At 35.6% G+C, this 17,241-nt stretch overlaps 1 protein-coding gene across 9 annotated transcripts in view; it reads left to right on the top strand.

The window, feature by feature from the left end:
• CCDC18 (coiled-coil domain containing 18) overlaps positions 1–17,241 on the top strand; it is a 106,932-nt gene that overhangs the window by 55,012 nt on the left and 34,679 nt on the right. For 8 of the 9 annotated variants that reach the window (XM_046009222.1, XM_046009215.1, XM_046009247.1 and 5 more), the window contains 5 exons: positions 4,006–4,173; positions 6,900–7,042; positions 11,963–12,126; positions 12,550–12,763; positions 15,080–15,179. In XM_046009222.1, the coding sequence (XP_045865178.1) occupies positions 4,006–4,173; positions 6,900–7,042; positions 11,963–12,126; positions 12,550–12,763; positions 15,080–15,179 (789 nt within the window). The remainder of the gene's footprint in view (positions 1–4,005; positions 4,174–6,899; positions 7,043–11,962; positions 12,127–12,549; positions 12,764–15,079; positions 15,180–17,241) is intronic. The other variant, XM_046009239.1, reaches the window with a different exon arrangement.

The raw sequence follows: 17,241 nt of genomic DNA, 5'->3' as shown, positions 1-17,241 counted from the left end.
TCTGCCTACTTGTGATCTCTGTCCAAAAAAAAAAAAAAAAAAAAAAAAAAATTAAACCTCCAAACTGAATTAGAAATCAGAAGTAGTAGTCAAGTATGTATAACTATACTAAGGAATAAGTAAGTAAATTAGAAAGATTTGCACTTTTTATTGCTGCTAAATTACTATCTCAATGCATGTGTATTTGGCTTACTTAACAGGTTATCTTTCACTCTTTCACATATGTTGATAAGAAATGGAGAAAAATCCAATTACTACTTATTTTGTTTTCTTAAGTACCATCCCATACATTTATTTATTTTTGAGTTATTTGTCTTTAGAGCAAATTTTAATATCAGTGCTGGTAAATATAATTACAGTTGACCCTTGAACAACCCAGAGGTTAGGGGTGCCCACCCCCTCCCCACCATGTACTTGAAAATCCCTATATAACCTTGGATTTCCCAAAAACTTAACTACAAATAGCCTATTGGTGACTAGACGTCTTAACATAACACAGATGATTAACACATATTTTCTATATTATATATATTATAAACTGTTTCCTTATAATGAAGTGAGCTAGAGAAAAGAAAATGTGATTAAGAAAATCATAGGGAGAGAAAATACATTTACAGTTCTGTACTATAAAAAGTCTGCCTGAGTAGACCTGTGTAGTTCAAACCCAAATTGTTCAAGAGTCAGCTGTATTATTTTGAATCAGAGTTGTGAGGTTTTCATCATATATAGCTAGGTTTTAGAAAATTGGATTTGATTCATAGTGCATCCATTCTTTTAGTAATAGGTGATGTTATAAAGATGTTTTTAAATCTTTTAAATCAGTAAATATTTCCATATTACATACTAGCTGAGTAATTAGGTGACCCTAGACCATACCGGTAAGAAGTTATCCCGTTGTAAAAACTAAATGTTGATTATCTACAACAAAAAGCTAATAAATATTCCTCTGAAATTTTGCCTCAGGTAAATATTATTTCCCACATGTTGAAGTAAGTACATTTGTGATTAAAAAAATAGTAACTTTAGAGTTCTGAATCATTTTGAAAATATTTTAATTCCATATTAAAGTGCTTTAAAAAGTGATAAAAGTATGATGCAAAAATCACGTTGCTAACATGATAGGAGAAAATAAACACAAAATAGATGTGAATAACCCTAAACATTTTTTGCATAAAAATCAATCATTTTATTGGTATTTTAATTCAAATTGATAGACTTAAATTTTGAGAAATTGGCATCACATATCACATCAGTAACTTTTCTGGATTATATTTTATTTAATTTATTTATTTTAAAGATTATATTTTTTATTGGAGAGAAAGAGAGCATATGAGCAGGGGAAGGGCAGGTGGAGAGGGAGAGGTAGACTCCTCGCTGAGCACGGAGCCTATCTCAAGTCTCCATCTTATGATCCACCTTAGTCAAAACCAAGAGTTGGACACCCCACTGACTGGGTATCCAGGCACCCCTGGGTTATATTTTATTTTTTGTAATAATATACAAAAATACTATGAGAGTATTTTTCCTTTCGATATAGATTAATCTGGATAAAATTAATTGTCAAGTAGATTTTATAGTATAATTTCTAATTTCTTCTTGACCCTAATTATAAAATGATAAATCCCTTAGGAAAACTATTCTCTGAACATAATAACTTAGTATAGAATATAATGTAAAATCTATTTCTTATATTTTAAAGTCAAGTAGAAGTTAATGGGTAGTACAATAAAATGCCACTTTAAATTGAATATATGCAGGTTGATACTCAATATTTTTAATTGAAATTACTTTGCCAGTGACCGGGTTGCTGAAATAAATTTTTTTCTTATTATGTGGTATGGTTTCCTGGTGTTTTGGCTAAGGCTTATCTTTTTTTTTTCTTCTGTTTCATCTTATCTTAATATTTTGACCATCTTTTTCTCTGACTATATAAGTTATAAGACAGGATGTTCCAATAAAGAAAAAATAGCATTTAAACTTATCTTGCAGGCAAGTCAGTTCTGTATAAAATAAACTATTGCACTAAGTGTTATCTGCACTTTTCTTGGGGGCTAGCAAGTAAGAGAAAACAGGTGATACTGATACATGTTGGCACTAAACAAATTATTTTCATGTAGACAAAATTAAGTAGATTGGCATTAAAAAAGGACTATAATAATAGAATTAGAAACTGGTTAGTTGCCTAAGGTTCTCCAAGTTTACAGTGTCAGCATATAATGAGGAAATGCAAAACTTAAGAGCTTCTCATCATGAGCAAAGAATATTTGGCCCCTGAACCCTACGTGATGCTACTGACTGTTCAACTGCTGGATAATTAGAAAAAAGGACCAAGTCAGGGTTATCTTCCACTATTTCCTAGCAGTTTAAAATTCCTTCCTTCTGGAATACTTATTGGGAAGGTATTTTTTGCTTTAAAGGAATGGCTTTTATTTTCCTCCTTATGTAAGCAACAATAAGATATTTTTTAAAGATTTACCTACAATCCACTTTCTTATACATAAGTTTTCAGTTTTCTATTTGCCTGCATATTTTTCATAATTATGTTAGTGAAATGTAATTCTGGGGGGCTCTTTCCAGTTAATTTCATTTTGTAAAATGTTATATTTCCTACTGTCTTTTAAGTTATGATTTTAGGGAACCTGGTTGGCTCAGTTGGTTAAGCAACTGCCTTTGGCTCAGGTCCTGATCCTGGAGTCCTGGGATCGAGTTCCGCATCAGGCTCCCTGCTTGGTGGGGAGTCCGCTTCTCCTTCTGACCCTTCCCCCTCTCATGTTTTCTCTCTCTCTCATTCTCTCTCAAATAAATACATAAAATCTTTCGAAATAAATAAATAATTATTTTAAATGGTTGCATCATTTTAAATCAGATTGCTATATCATCATTTATTAAGCTTTTCCCTTTTGGGAGCACATAAAGAATATTATAAAATAAATATTATATTATGCTGTATTATTACTATGATTTTTAAAATAATTTCTTTGGGTGATTTATTGGATTTGGATTACTAGGACAAAGGGAATTTTTTTCCTTCTTAATAGGTACTTCCAGATAATTGTAAAGGTATCTTATAAAGCAGTTTTGGAGGCCAGCATATTCAAGTCCTAAATATGTGGCAAAAATGAATACATTTTCTTAGTTGATATTGTCATTCCTTTATATGTTTTTTGGAGCATGAATAATCACATACCTTACTGAGATATTATTATTATTATTTTTTAAAGATTTTATTTATTTATTTGACAGAGAGAGATCACAAGTAGACAGAGAGGCAGGCAGAGAGAGAGAGAGGGAAGCAGGCTCGCTGCTGAGCAGAGAGCCCGATATGGGACTCGTTCCCAGGACCCTGAGATCATGACCTGAGCCGAAGGCAGCGGCTTAACCCACTGAGCCACCCAGGCGCCCACTGAGATATTATTTTACAAATAGCACTAGTAGCAATGATAATATAATAAATAGCACCTAACATTTGTGCAGTGTTTTTATGGCTGTAGTGTATCTTCAGTAAGGAGAAAAGAGTCATTATATAGAATGTGGAGAAATCCATGGCTTCCTGGGGTCCCTTTTCTGGGAGGGTTCAGATAAAACATGGTCATTTCTATAGCAGTGAAATGTGGCAATATGTGTGTGGTGTTTCTGCCCAGAGAAGCCTGTTTATGACTCAAAGTTCAGGTTTTTTATTGTGGGTTGGTCCCCTAGGACAGGGATCAAAATTACAGACTCATGTAGGAAAGCATGATTCAGTGTCATAGTGAGGCAAGACAATCTCATCACTTAGGGAATGTTTCAAAAGCCACATTCCGAGACACCAGCCAGGAGTCAGCCTTATAAGCAGACCCTTCTTACATATACTCCCATCAGAAAAATGAGCCTGACCTTCCATATAACAAACAATATCCGTAAATATAATCATTCCACATGACAAGTGAATATAATAAGGAAGACAGCTTTGGCGTTATGACTTCTTATTTGAGTGTCATTTTAATGAGAAATGTATATATTTATTAGGTATACTGTTTACAGAAAGAACTAAAGATAAAAAATCACAGTCTTCAAGAGACTGCTGAGCAAAATGTTATTCTACAGCACACTCTTCAGCAACAGCAGCAAATGTTACAACAAGAGACAATTAGAAACGAAGAGCTAGAAGACATTCAAACTAAACTTGAAAAACAGGTATATCTTATTGGTCAAAATAGTTTCACTTGTATGAAATAGAAATTTTAATAATCAATAATAAATATTTTGTTATATTGCTGTTTGCCTCACAGATTTTGTGTTGTAAGAAGTATTCTGTGTTAAAATTGAAAAATGGGTGAAGTTGTATTTGTGTATATTCTAACCGGCACCTTGAATACCATGGGCACATTTTTGTCATCTGTAGAACTTAGTTATAATTTAGACTTCTTCATTCAACCATGTTTTTTTGGATCAGGACTTGTGATAATCCCTAAACAAATGCTAAAGCAGTGCACTACAAGAAAAATCCCAAAGGAAACTACTTACTTCTAAAAATAACTTCTCATTCCAATGAAAAAAATCCTAGGAATTTTATACTAGAATTGAATCTTTTCTTTCATTCATTGCCAGTTCATATGAATTCTTCAGACAGATATTTCATATTTTTTGTGGTTTTTCTTTTTCAAACTTCACAAAAACGTGTAAATTAGAAAATGATAGTTCCCTGTAATCTCATAACACCTCACTCACCTTTTTGTCATTTGGATGGCTTTTTATCTATGTATTCTGAATTCATCCTCAGCCTCTCTAGTGGAACTAAAGAATCCCTCAATACATTCAAACATATCAAGTTTTCTTTTTTTTAGAGACAGCTGTTCTGCAGCTCTCCATCCCTTTTGTAAAAGTCTTCATCCAGAAGCATTTCTTACTCTCATCTGTGTTTGATTACCACTTCCTAAGTCCCCTGTTGTTGTCTCTGGCTTATAGAATTGATTAAAATTCTTATTCCTTCTGAAGTTGTTTTCATTTCCATAATGATTTTATGGTTTTCATCTCTCTCTCTCTCTCTCTTTTTTTTCCCCCTTAAATCTACCAGTTCGTTTGTATTTTTCATTTGGTAAATTTTTTTTCTTCTTGATCTTTGTTTTAAGAGATTTTTGTACGTTCTTTAATTTCTTTGAGGGTCTAAAGAAATTTACATCTAAACATTTCTGTAGTATTTGGAGTAAATTTTCCAGTGTATACAATATTCTCTTTCTGCATTTCATTCATGTTTCTCTAATCCATGTTAGATCCTTTTGGATTATTACTCTTTAGGTTCTTTCTGCTTATGAGTGTGCTATTTAATAAAACACAGAGTGGGTGGGTTTTGATGATTCCCTTTAGTTTTTGCCTGGGTACTATTTTAATTTTATTCTTGGAATTTGAGTTAGAGGTCTGGATATTAATAACATATAATCTGTATTCAGTTATTTAATGAGAGGTCTTAGCAGAACAGAAAGGAGGGACGCCTGGGTGGCTCAGATGGTTAAGCAGCTGCCTTCGACTTAGGTCATGATCCCAGCGTCCTGGGATCGAGTCCCACATCGGGCTCCTTGCTCGGCCGGGAGCCTGATTCTCCCTCTGCCTCTGCCTACCACTCTGTCTGCCTGTGCTTGCGCGCTCTCTCTCTCTAACAAATAAATAAATAAAATCTTAAACAAAAAAAAGAGCAGAAAGGATATTAAAGTCATTAGCCAGAAATTAACATAACCAGAGTCATGTAAATGTTCACTGAAAACATAGAGTGGCTGAGATTAACTAGGAAAAAAATACAGAGTGAGAGGTGGGAAGATAGGTGTCTGTGAGATGTGGTACATAGAAGCCAAAGTAACTATTTCATGAAATTAGGAATGATAATTGGTGTCTTGGGCTGCTGAAATCAGTATCAAGTAAAATGAAGGTTGAGAAATGTCCACTTGGATGATCAATATAGAGGTCGTTAGTGACATTGCTCAGTTTCTGTAGAATGGCTAACTTGCTTTGGGTTGAGGAATGAATGAGAAGTGAGAAGATGATAGAAGCATAGAAATCTGAGAAACTGGGCTTTGACGAGGAGGAAAGAAAGGGTGGTTGTGGTATTTGGAGACAGGTAGAGGTGTGGATAATTTTTTATGATGGGAATATCTTGAACATGTTTAAATGATAATATAAAGAAGCCAGAAGGAGAGAGGAGTGATAGTCAATAGTATGAATTCCTGAGAAAGTGGGTAAGTTCCTGAGAAAATGAATTCAGAACACCAGTGAAGTGATTTGACTTATATAGGGGGAAAATACCTCTACCAATAGGAGCAAGTGCAAGTGGTAACCTTTGAGGGCAGTTGGGAATTTAGAAATCCTTCACTGAATGAGCCAATTTGTGAAGAAGGAAAGCAACATAGTTTGCAAGCGAAGAAAACATTTCAGATGAAAAGGGGAACATTACCAGGGCACCTGGGTGGCTCAGTGGGTTAAAGCCTCTGCCTTCGGCTCGGGTCATGATCTGAGGGTCATGGGATCGAGTCCCACATCAGGCTCTCTGCTCAGCCCGGAGCCTGCTTCCCTTCCTCTCTCTCTGCCTGCCACTCTGTCTGCTTGTGATCTCTGTCTGTCAAATAAATAAATAAATCTTTAAAAAGAAAAGAAAAGGGGAACATTACCATTATTTTGTTCAATTCTTGTAAATCCTATTTTGGTGTTATGATGTGGCTATTTCTATAAATATGTATATGAATGAAATATCCTACACGAAGTTAAGTTTTGCTTTTTTTTAAACTGAAACATTTGCTTCCTGGTCTGTACTTTGAGTTTTATCTTGAAACTGAGTGATAGGCTAGACTACATAGTTATATAAATATTTTTCTTCCAAAGAGTGTTATGATATGACTGAACTTAAAATACCTAAAGAAAATTATATTTTCAAGGTGTCAAAACTGGAACAAGAACTTCAAAAACAAAGGGAAAGTTCAGCTGAAAAGTTGAGAAAAATGGAGGAGAAATGTGAAGCAGCTTCGCATGAAGCCGATTTAAAAAGGCAAAAAGTTATTGAGCTTACTGGTACTGCCAGGTAAAATGGATATGTTACTTTTTCTTTTTCTTCCTATTTCAATATCAGATAATGTTAAGTGAAGCATTTGCTTAAGGATTGAATTTCTTTACAGCCCATGTTCTTAGCATTTTGTTTGTACCTTTATATTTTTCTTTATGTCTTTTTTGTATTATATTTTAATATTCTTTATCCTCCTATTGTATTATAAGTTCCTTAAGGCCAAAATAATTTCTGGTTTATTTTTGGGTCCTCCCACAACAGTTAGCGTAGTTCCCTATACCTCATAGGCACTCAGCAAGTGCTGTGTTATATTAAATTGTGAATAGTATTAAAAGTTTTAGGTAAAGATGTACTCATTGAAAACTTTAATGGTGTCTAATTGTTTATGGGAAAAAATAACAATACGGCAGTGGTTCTGAACCTTAACTGAACATTAAAATTACCTGAGAAGCTTTAAAAAGTACCGATACCTTGGTCTCACCTCTAAGGATTCTGATTTAATTTTGCTAAGCTGGGCCCAGGAATAAATAGTTAATTGGTTAAGAAAGGTACCCATAGCTGAAAACATTCCTCAGCTTCCCCAGACCCCTTATGCTTTGTCAACAAGAGTTTACATAATTAATAATACACTTATACTCAAACCACTGTGCTATCAACAGGAATCAAGAGTTAACTTGAACTAGGACCTTATGTCCCCAGGTTCCTTTTCTCCCACTGGCAGGAGTAAAGATCAGGCCTTGTACATTGAGTAGCAACTTTCTTTTCTAGATGTCAACTCTCTCAACTGGGTCAAGAAGATTGCCCTGTGTTAAGACTAACATCACAGTTCTTCAGACCTTCTTTCTTCCACTGACTTCCCACAAAACAGCCTCACCACCAGAGTCTGCTTGAATAGTTACATAATAACTTTATCCTTGCTAATGCCAGATGCCACAAGAAGCTGTGTATTTCCAGATCAACAGTCATCTCTCATACTAATTCCCCAAACCTTACCGCGTACACTGTTTCCTTCTCAGCTTATCCCAACTTCTGGGGACCTCTACTTGTCCTCTGAAATTCACAGTCCATCCTGAAAAACATTCTCTATATTCCCTACTTTTTTTCCCCTCTCGCTTTAACAGAAATTTTACTTTTCCCTAAGGACCTTGCTTCTTGTCCTATAGCCCTCTAAAGTTAAAATTTTTTTCTCTGGTCTTCAGACCATATCATCCCTCACTGTTGCTGACACCTACAGGCCACCTGATAGTACTGTTGATTCCTCCAACACCACTCCAATACCATTATTCTTGAGGATTTCAATATCTGTTAGCTGATCCGTCTGAGATGCTAGCTTCTCATTTAAAGATCCCTCTCTTGTAATGATCTTGAGTTCTATCATACCTCAGCCACTCACTCACATGATTTACTCTATATCCTATCATTTTCAGTATCTCTGGTTTTTCTGTAATCTGAATATTTGGCATTTATACCTCTATTATCACCTGATTCCCTTTAATACCCCCAAATTCAACAGTTCTTTGATCTCACCAGGACTTAATTCATCAGATCCATCACTGTTTCATTCCCTGATGTCTTCTCCTTTCTTTACCCAGCTTAATTTCTGATCAGTCATTAAAATTAATGATTTGCATCTATTTGAAACTCTCTTATCTCTTTCTTACTTTTTTCTACACAGCACTAAAAATCCAACTCATATTACTCTGTGCTTGCATCTTTAGAGAAGCTGGAGGAAAATATAAGCACACTGATCAGTCTTACTTTAAATTCATAATTTCATCCGTAAGGGACCTGCTGTCTGGCAATCACAACATTACTAACTTCTGTAGAGGACTCTTTTATACTTAGTCATTTTCTTTTTTTTAAAAAAATTATTTATTTATTTATTATTTTTGTATAAACATATAATGTATTTTTATCCCCAGGAGTACAGGTCTGTGAATTGCCAGGTTTACACACTTGACAGCACTCACCATAGCACATACCCTCCCCAATGTCCATAACCCCACTCCCCCTCTCCCACCACCCCCCCAGTAACCCTCAGTTTGTTTTGTGAGATTAAGAGTCACTTATGGTTTGTCATTTTCTTTCAAAATTCCTAACAACCACTCCCCAGTCTTTGCTGTCATTGATGATCTTGCTTTCTGTTTCAATGGGAAAATTGAAGCAATGCTTGTTACTTTTCTTATTCTCACTCTTTGACTTCTAGACAAAACCTCTCCTTGATTATAGCCAATAGGCACATTTAGGAGGAAAAGTAAGTCCCAAATACTAATAAGAAGCTTATGAACAAAATGATTAAACTTCATAAGAAAGAAATATCCTAGTTCCATGCTATCTTTTCCTCATGAAGCAGGGTTTTTTCATTTTCTCTGGTCCCACTATTGCTTCTTTCCCTTCTGGAACTACAATTTATAAAACTCTGTTTTTCTCTCCCAAAAGTTATAACTGTTAAAATATCTCCTTGGATCTGTTTTAGAACTAAAATATCTTCAGATAGAAAGAAAGGAAACTAACTTATTGAAGCAAGTATTAAAAGGTGCTTCTGGTGCTACATGTAAATGTCACTTCATGTAAACGATTCTGACCCTGGTTTCTCAGTGCTGAGGCTCATATAGCACTTTTTCAATTTCTCAGGCTGCCTCCATTACCATTGATTCTTTCTTTCTCTTTCTTTCTTTCTCTCTCTCTCTCTCTCTCTCTTTCTTTCTTTCTTTTACATAGGAAGAGGCCAGAGAGTCTGGCCAGAGAGTCAGCCATCATATTCTTAAAGTTTAGTATTATGTTTGCATAATCCTTCCTTTGGCTTTATTTCCAATCTCAGAGTTGATTTTTCTCAATAACTCTGCAGTAAGACAGTGAAATATTTCTGGAAAAACTGGGTGGGTTTAAAGCCTGTTGTAAAATTTTGAAAGGGGAAAATTTTTGGTATTGGATTATTTATATAATAATTAAAATTTTCAAATCCATAAATATTTATTACATTATCCTAATGCCTCATTCACCTAGCATCAAGAAATAATGAGTAGTTGCTGATAAAGAAATAAGAGTGGAATATACCTTTACTAAGTACTGAAACTTTAAAACAAAACAAAAAACTCCTTTTGGCAGAAATTTTCTAAAATACATATTTTCTTGTCATCTTAAATTTTTCTGGTTGTCTTAGGATTATCATTACATACATCAGTTATTATACCATGCTGAAAAATATAGTAGCACCTCAACAAAATCTTGAAGAGTATAGAGCTCTGGTTTTCTACTAAATGTCTGTAGATTGGGGCACGTGAGTGGTTCAGTGGGTTAAAGCCTCTGCCTTCGGCTCAGGTCGTGTTCCAGGGTTCTGGGATCGAGCCCCGCATCGGGCTCTCTGTGCCTGCTTCCTGCTCTTTCTCTGCTTGCCTCTCCTCCTACTTGTGAGCTCTCTCTCTGTCAAATAAATAAATAAATGTCTGTAGATTACTGTCCTTTTCAAGTTCTTGTATTTTTTTAATGTAATTTTCTCCCAGTTCCTTTGCTGACAAGCTGTCATCTTTTGGTACTATATGCCAACCTCCTGCATTTATTATTTTCTAATTATGTTTTGTATCTGCTATAATATAAGAAATTAATTAATCAAGCTAAAAATGACTTACATGGAATTTTAGAAATGTAAAAGGGTAATTAGCACTTACCTAATAAGCTTCTTAGCTTTTTGGACTATGGACATATTTGAAGGTGTGATAAAGAGCTATGGATTATTTTCTATACCTAGAAAATGTGTATACATAGTTTTGCATATTGTTTCAGGAGTTTTATAGTTCTCCTCAAGTTCACTCATGGACATCAGATTAAAAACCTCTTGAATGGGCCTGGGTGGCTCAGTGGGTTAAGTCTCTGCCTTCAGCTCAGGTCATGATCTCAGGTCCTGGGATCAAGCTCCGCATCAGGCTCTCTGCTCAGCAGGGAGCCTGCTTCCCCCTCTCTCTCTGCTGCCTCTCTACCTACTTGTGATCTCTCTCTGTCAAATAAATAAATAAGAAATCTTTAAAAAAAACAAAAAACAAACAAACAAAAAAACCTCTTGAACAAATCCACATTTGCCTAAGTTGCATTTATAAAAGAAATGTTCCTGCTTGCAAACTCAATTTACAAAATATCCAAGACATAAAGAACAACAACAAAAAAATGTTGATTCATAGAGCATCAGTTCTACCCACCATTGAGACTGACATTAGCACTTGTTTACTTAGTGAATATCACTTTGGAATTACCAACAGATGGACTTAAAACTGTCTCTCACTATGTTGATTTGTCAATAGGCAGAAGAGCTTCCATGTTGGAATAAGCTCAGAACTGACTGAAAATTAGTAAACCTGATTCTCTCAATGTTAATAATTATTTATCTTTTCCCAGACAACTCACTGACCTTCCAGTTTCCTCATCTGTAAAGCAAGAAAGTTGCACTAGTTGGGGAACCCCACTAGTCCCTTGTAAAGCTAAAAAGGATAACATAAATAATAAAGGTCTGAATAAAAATAACTCACTTGATTTTCCCATGAGTAGTATGGTCATTATGGTGAATATTTTGATTGGTTGGCTTCCTTTTCTGTGTTGCAGATAACAGAAATTCCAGATGAATCAGACACCTATGCATGGATGGTCTCAGTATATAAAGCTTTTCGCAAGCTAACTGTAGTTAGATTGGAAAGAAGGCTAGCCTTGCTAAATATTACCAGTAGTACAGTCATATTTAGTGGTACGTAATTGGTGCAGAATTACAATCTTTTAGTTGGAGGATTTTTAATAATATGACTTAAGGGTGACCTAAGATTCTGACTAGATGTTTTGCTGATATGTGCTCTTACATAACTTGCAGATTTTGTTTAGTCAGAGAAAAGTCAGTTGGCTTTTAGGTTTCTGAATTATCGTTTACTACTTGTTTTATTTTTTGCTTTTAACCAGGCAAGTAAAACTTGAGATGGATCAGTATAAAGAAGACCTCTCTAAAATGGAAAAAGAAATAATGTACCTAAAACGAGATGGAGAAAATAAAGCAATGCATCTATCTCAGTTAGATATGATCTTAGAACAGACAAAGACAGAACTAGATAAGAAGACAAATTCTGGTAAGCAACAGGTTAGCTGAGCTTAGCTGCCTGTATATTTATATTTGAAAAGTGGAATAATGTGAGCATTTGTGTTAATAGGGCTAGAAGGGACAATGAGTGGTCAGTATTTTGCCTCTTGTTGATGAATAAAATTGGATACTCTTAATTATAATTTTTTTAAGATTTTATTTATTTGACACAGAGAGAGAGAAATCACAAGTAGGCAGAGAGGCAGGTAGAGACAGCGGGGGAAGCAGGCTCTCTGCTGAGCAAAGAACCCAATGCGGGACTTGATCCCAGGACCCTGAGATCATGACCTGAGCCGAAGGCAGAGGCTTAACCCACTGAGCCACCCAGTCGCCCTCTTAATTATGTTTTTTACAATTTTTTAATAAAAATGGTTTTTATATACTTCTAAAATTATTGTTTTACTTTTAACAGTGAAGGAATTAGAAAAATTACAGCATAACACTGAAACTGAACTAACAGAAGCTTTGCAGAAACGGGAAGCATTAGAGTCTGAACTCCAAAATGCGCATGGAGAATTAAAAAGTACTTTAAGACAACTTCAGGAATTGAAAGATGTACTACAGAAGGCTCAATTATCATTAGAGGAAAAATATACTACTATAAAAGATCTCACAGCTGAACTTAGGTATGTTAAACAGTAAGAAATGATACCACAATTATAGGTATTTCACTTTATTACTCTGACTCTTTGGGTCATACAGTAAAGTTTGCTGTTTAATTCTAGATGTCTAAATTTCTCAGCTGCGTTTGGCTCACGGTGATTCATCCCAGGCAACCTGTCCCATGCTCCTCCTAATTAATTCAGCCTTTCCTCATGACTAATATTTCCATCCTTGGTTTTTGGACCATTTTATTTTCACCCTCCCCTATATTATATATGTTCAACAAAAAGGCCAGGAGAAAAGGGAACAGTATGAAATGAAGCCAGAGAAACAGGCAGGAACCCTGTCATGTAGGGCTTTGTATTCCCTGATAAGGAGCTTGGATTTTTTTTTTTTTTTAAGATTTTATTTATTTATTTGACAGAGAGAGATCACAGGTAGGCAGAGAGGCAGGCAGAGAGGTGGGGGGAGAAGCAGGCTCCCTGCTGACCAGAGAGGCCAATGCAGGGCTTGATCCCAGAATACTGAGATCATGAGATCCTGAGATCATGACCTGAGCCAAAGGCGGAGGCTTAACCCACTGAGCCACCCAGGCACCCTGAAGCTTGGATTTTTTTGTTGATACTTAAAACTAAGTAAATTTTTCCTACTTTTTGACTTTGCTGTAACTGTCTTGTTGGCCCGAAATAATGATTGAATGGCTGACCTCTTGCCCTTCATATTACCTCTAAGGGCCCTTTTCCGACCACCTACTCGCAAGTAGGCACCCAGGCATTCTCTCATCACTTTAAGACAACTTCAGGAATTGAGAGATGTACTAACATATTTAATGCTTTAACATAGCACTTTGTTTTTCCTTTTGTTTATTATTTATAGTCTGTCTCCTCTACTGGACCTATTAGTATGTATTCTCCATGTGATGAAGAACATCTATCTTGTTGTGAGCCTAACTCAAGAGTTAGTCACCGAACTGTCTGAGCCACGCAGGGACCCCTAACTGTTGAGACTTTTAATAGAATAGTAAACAATTCATTAAAGAAGTTCACAATCGGCTTTTTAAAATCAGTACCTTTGTTCAATATTGTTTCTATTTAAGTCTGGAAAACCATATGAAGATTTTCAAGATGAACATTTTTAGCTTTTGTCATATTGGAACATAGAGTTCCAAATTATAATTCTTTGATTGCACTCTCTGATCTAAGTGGTAGTAGTCTTAAAGTTGTGTCAGTATTAAGCATTTTTATAATATAAAACAATAAATAAGTTAAAGTTTTAGGAGAGATACAGTTTATAAAAAATGTTAGACTTCAGTACTTCACTATATATGTAAGGTGTCTTTTTGAGTAAAATTCCCATGAGAAACACAGTGGTCATTTACTGAGGTGTGGATATCAAAGATACCAATCATGAGATAAATGCCTCATTCAGGGCGCCTTGGTGGCTCAGTGAGTTAAGCCTCTGCCTTCGGCTCAGGTCATGATCCCAGGGTCCTGGGATCGAGTCCCACATCGGGCTCTCTGCTCGGTGGGGGGCCTGCTTTCTCCTCTCTCTGTCTCTCTGCCTACTTGTGATCTCTCTCTGTCAAATAAATAAATAAAATCTTTTAAAAAAAATGCCTCACTCAACTGTAATAAACTTATAGCTGTTATACAGAAACAACTTTCAAATACTCTCCTGATCTGTAAATGAAAAAATATGGACATATTTTTAAAATTCTTACACTGATTCAGTTTTTTTCAACTTTTTTTTTTAATTGGGTTATGTTAGTCACCATACTTTAGTATATCATTAGTTTTTGATGTAGTGTTCCATGATTGATTGTTTGCACATAATACCCAGTGCTCCCTGCAATCTGTGTCCTCCTTAATACCCATCACCAGTCTTACCCTTCCAGGACCCCCCTTCTACAATCCTCAATTTGTTCCCAGAGTCCACAGTTCATCTTCCACTCTGATTTCTCCCCTTCATTTTTCCCTTCCTTCTCCTAATGTCTTCCATGCTGTTCCTTATGTTCCACAAATAAGTGAAACAATATATGATAATTGGCTTTCTCTGATTCAGTTTTCTATCTTAGGAGTACTTTAACATTTAGTTTAAATTGTCTACAGTAATAGTTTCTGAGTTAACTTTTACCTTTTGAGACTACTCTATTGAAGTAACTATTGATACCAGTCATTTTCTTCATACAGTATTTCTTTAATTTGAGCCCTTTCAATCAAAAATAATTTCATATATTTTAATCACTTTAACTTACAGGATGTTAACCCAATTGACTTAATTTTTTAAAACTATAGTATTCTTACTATTTGCTTTGACCTTTTTCCTTTGATAAATTGCAGAGAATGCAAGATGGAGAATGAAGATAAAAAGCAAGAACTCCTTGAAATGGATCAGGCACTTAAGGAGAGAAATTGGGAACTAAAGCAAAGAGCAGCTCAAGTTGGTTTTCTTAATTAAATTTAATGAAATTTTCTGTTACAGTATAATCACACAGGGTTTCAGAGATCACCACTTTTTGGTAAAATGGACCTTTTTAAAACATATATTTTTGTGTACATTAATATTTTAAAAGTTAGTAGTATGTCATCTTTCTATCTTTCTTCATCTTGCTATTTTTATAGCAAGTTGATTTTTGAGAATGAAGGTTAGCTTAGTATCTGAATCTTTTGATCTCTTACATTATTGCATATCATAAGACAATGGAATTAAAGGAGTTGTTGTAACTCCTTTAATATTGTGTTGTTGGAGGAGCAAAACTATTCAAAAAGCATCTTCTTTTCTTTCAAAGATTTTATTTATTTGACAGACAGAGATCACCCAGGCAGAGAGGCAGGTAGAGAGAGAGGAAGGGAAGCAGGCTCCCCGCTGAGCAGAGAGCCCGATGCAGGGCTTGATCCCAGGACCACGAGAGATCATGACCTGAGCCGAAGGCAGAGGCTTAACCTACTGAGCCACCCAAGCACCCCGAAAAGGCATTTTTTTTAAAAGACTTTATTTCTTAGACCAGTTGTAGGTCCACAGTGAAATTGAGTAGAAGGTACAGAGATTTCCCAAATACACCTTGCTACCATAAATGCATAGCCTTCCCTATTATCAACATTCCCCACCCAAGTGGTACATTTGATAATAGTTGATGAACCTACATGTTATAATCATCCAGACTCCATAGTTTACATTACAATTCACTTTTGGTGTGTACATTCTCTGGGTTTGGACAAATGTTTAATGACCTGTATCCATCATTATGATATATCATCCGGGTATTTTCACTGCCGTAAAAATTTTCTGTGTGCCACATAGCATCCTTCCTCTTCCCCCAGCCCTAGCAACCACTGACAATTTTATTGTCTCCATCATTTTGCCTTTTCCAGAATGTCATATAGTTGAAATCATATAGTACATAGTCTTTACATATTGGCTTCTTTCACTTAGTAATACTCATTTAAGTTTTCTCCACATCTTTTCATTGCTTCATAGCTCATTTCTTTTAGCACTGAATAATATTCCATTGTCTCAATGTACTACGGTTTACTTAACCATTCACCTGCTGAAGGGCATCTTGGTTGATTCCAGGTTTTGACAATTAAATGAATAAAGCTGCTATAAACATCCGTGTGCAGGTTTTTATGTGGATATAATTTTTTTTAATTTAACTTTTTTTCAGTGTTCCAAAGTTCATTGTTTATGTACCACACCCAGTGCTCCATGCAATATGTGCCTTCCATAATACCCACCACCAGGCTCACCCAACCTCCCATCCCCTTCCCCTCCAAAACCCTCAGTTTGTTTCTCAGCGTCCACAGTCTCCCATGGTTTGTCTTCCCCTCCAATTTCCCCTCACTCACTTTTCCTCTACATCTCCCCATGTCCTCCATGTTATTCCTTATGCTCCACAAATAAGCAAAACCATATAATTGACTCTCTGCTTGACTTATTTCACTGAGCATAATCTCTTCCAGTCCCATCCATGTTGATACAAAAGTTGGGTATTCATCCTTTCTGATGGAGACATAATACTCCATTGGGTATATAGACCATATCTTCTTTATCCACTTATCTGTTGAAGGGCATCTTGATTCTTTCCAAAGTTTGGCAACTGTGGCCATTGTTGCTATGAACATTAGGGTACAAATGGCCTTTCTTTTCACTACATCTGTATCTTTGGGGTAAATACCCAATAGTGCAATTGCAGGGTCATAGGGAAGCTCTATTTTTAATTTCTTAAGGAATCTCCACACTGGTTTACAAAGTGGCTGCACCAACTTGCATTCCCACCAACAGTGGAAGAGAGTTCCCCTTTCTCCACATCCTCTCCAACACATGCTGTTTACTGTCTTGTTAATTTTGACCATTCTAACTGGTGTAAGGTGGTATCTGAATATGGTTTTCAACTTCTTTTTGTAATTACCAAGGGGCATGATTACTGGATCATATGGTAAGAGTATGTTTAATTTTGTAAGACTTTCCAAACTGTGTTCCCAAGTGGCTTGTACCAATTTGC

The sequence above is a fragment of the Meles meles genome, chromosome 1 (assembly GCF_922984935.1).
Source record: "Meles meles chromosome 1, mMelMel3.1 paternal haplotype, whole genome shotgun sequence".
Classification (NCBI taxonomy): Eukaryota; Metazoa; Chordata; class Mammalia; order Carnivora; family Mustelidae; genus Meles; species Meles meles.
This window is presented reverse-complemented; position numbering and strand designations above follow the sequence as displayed.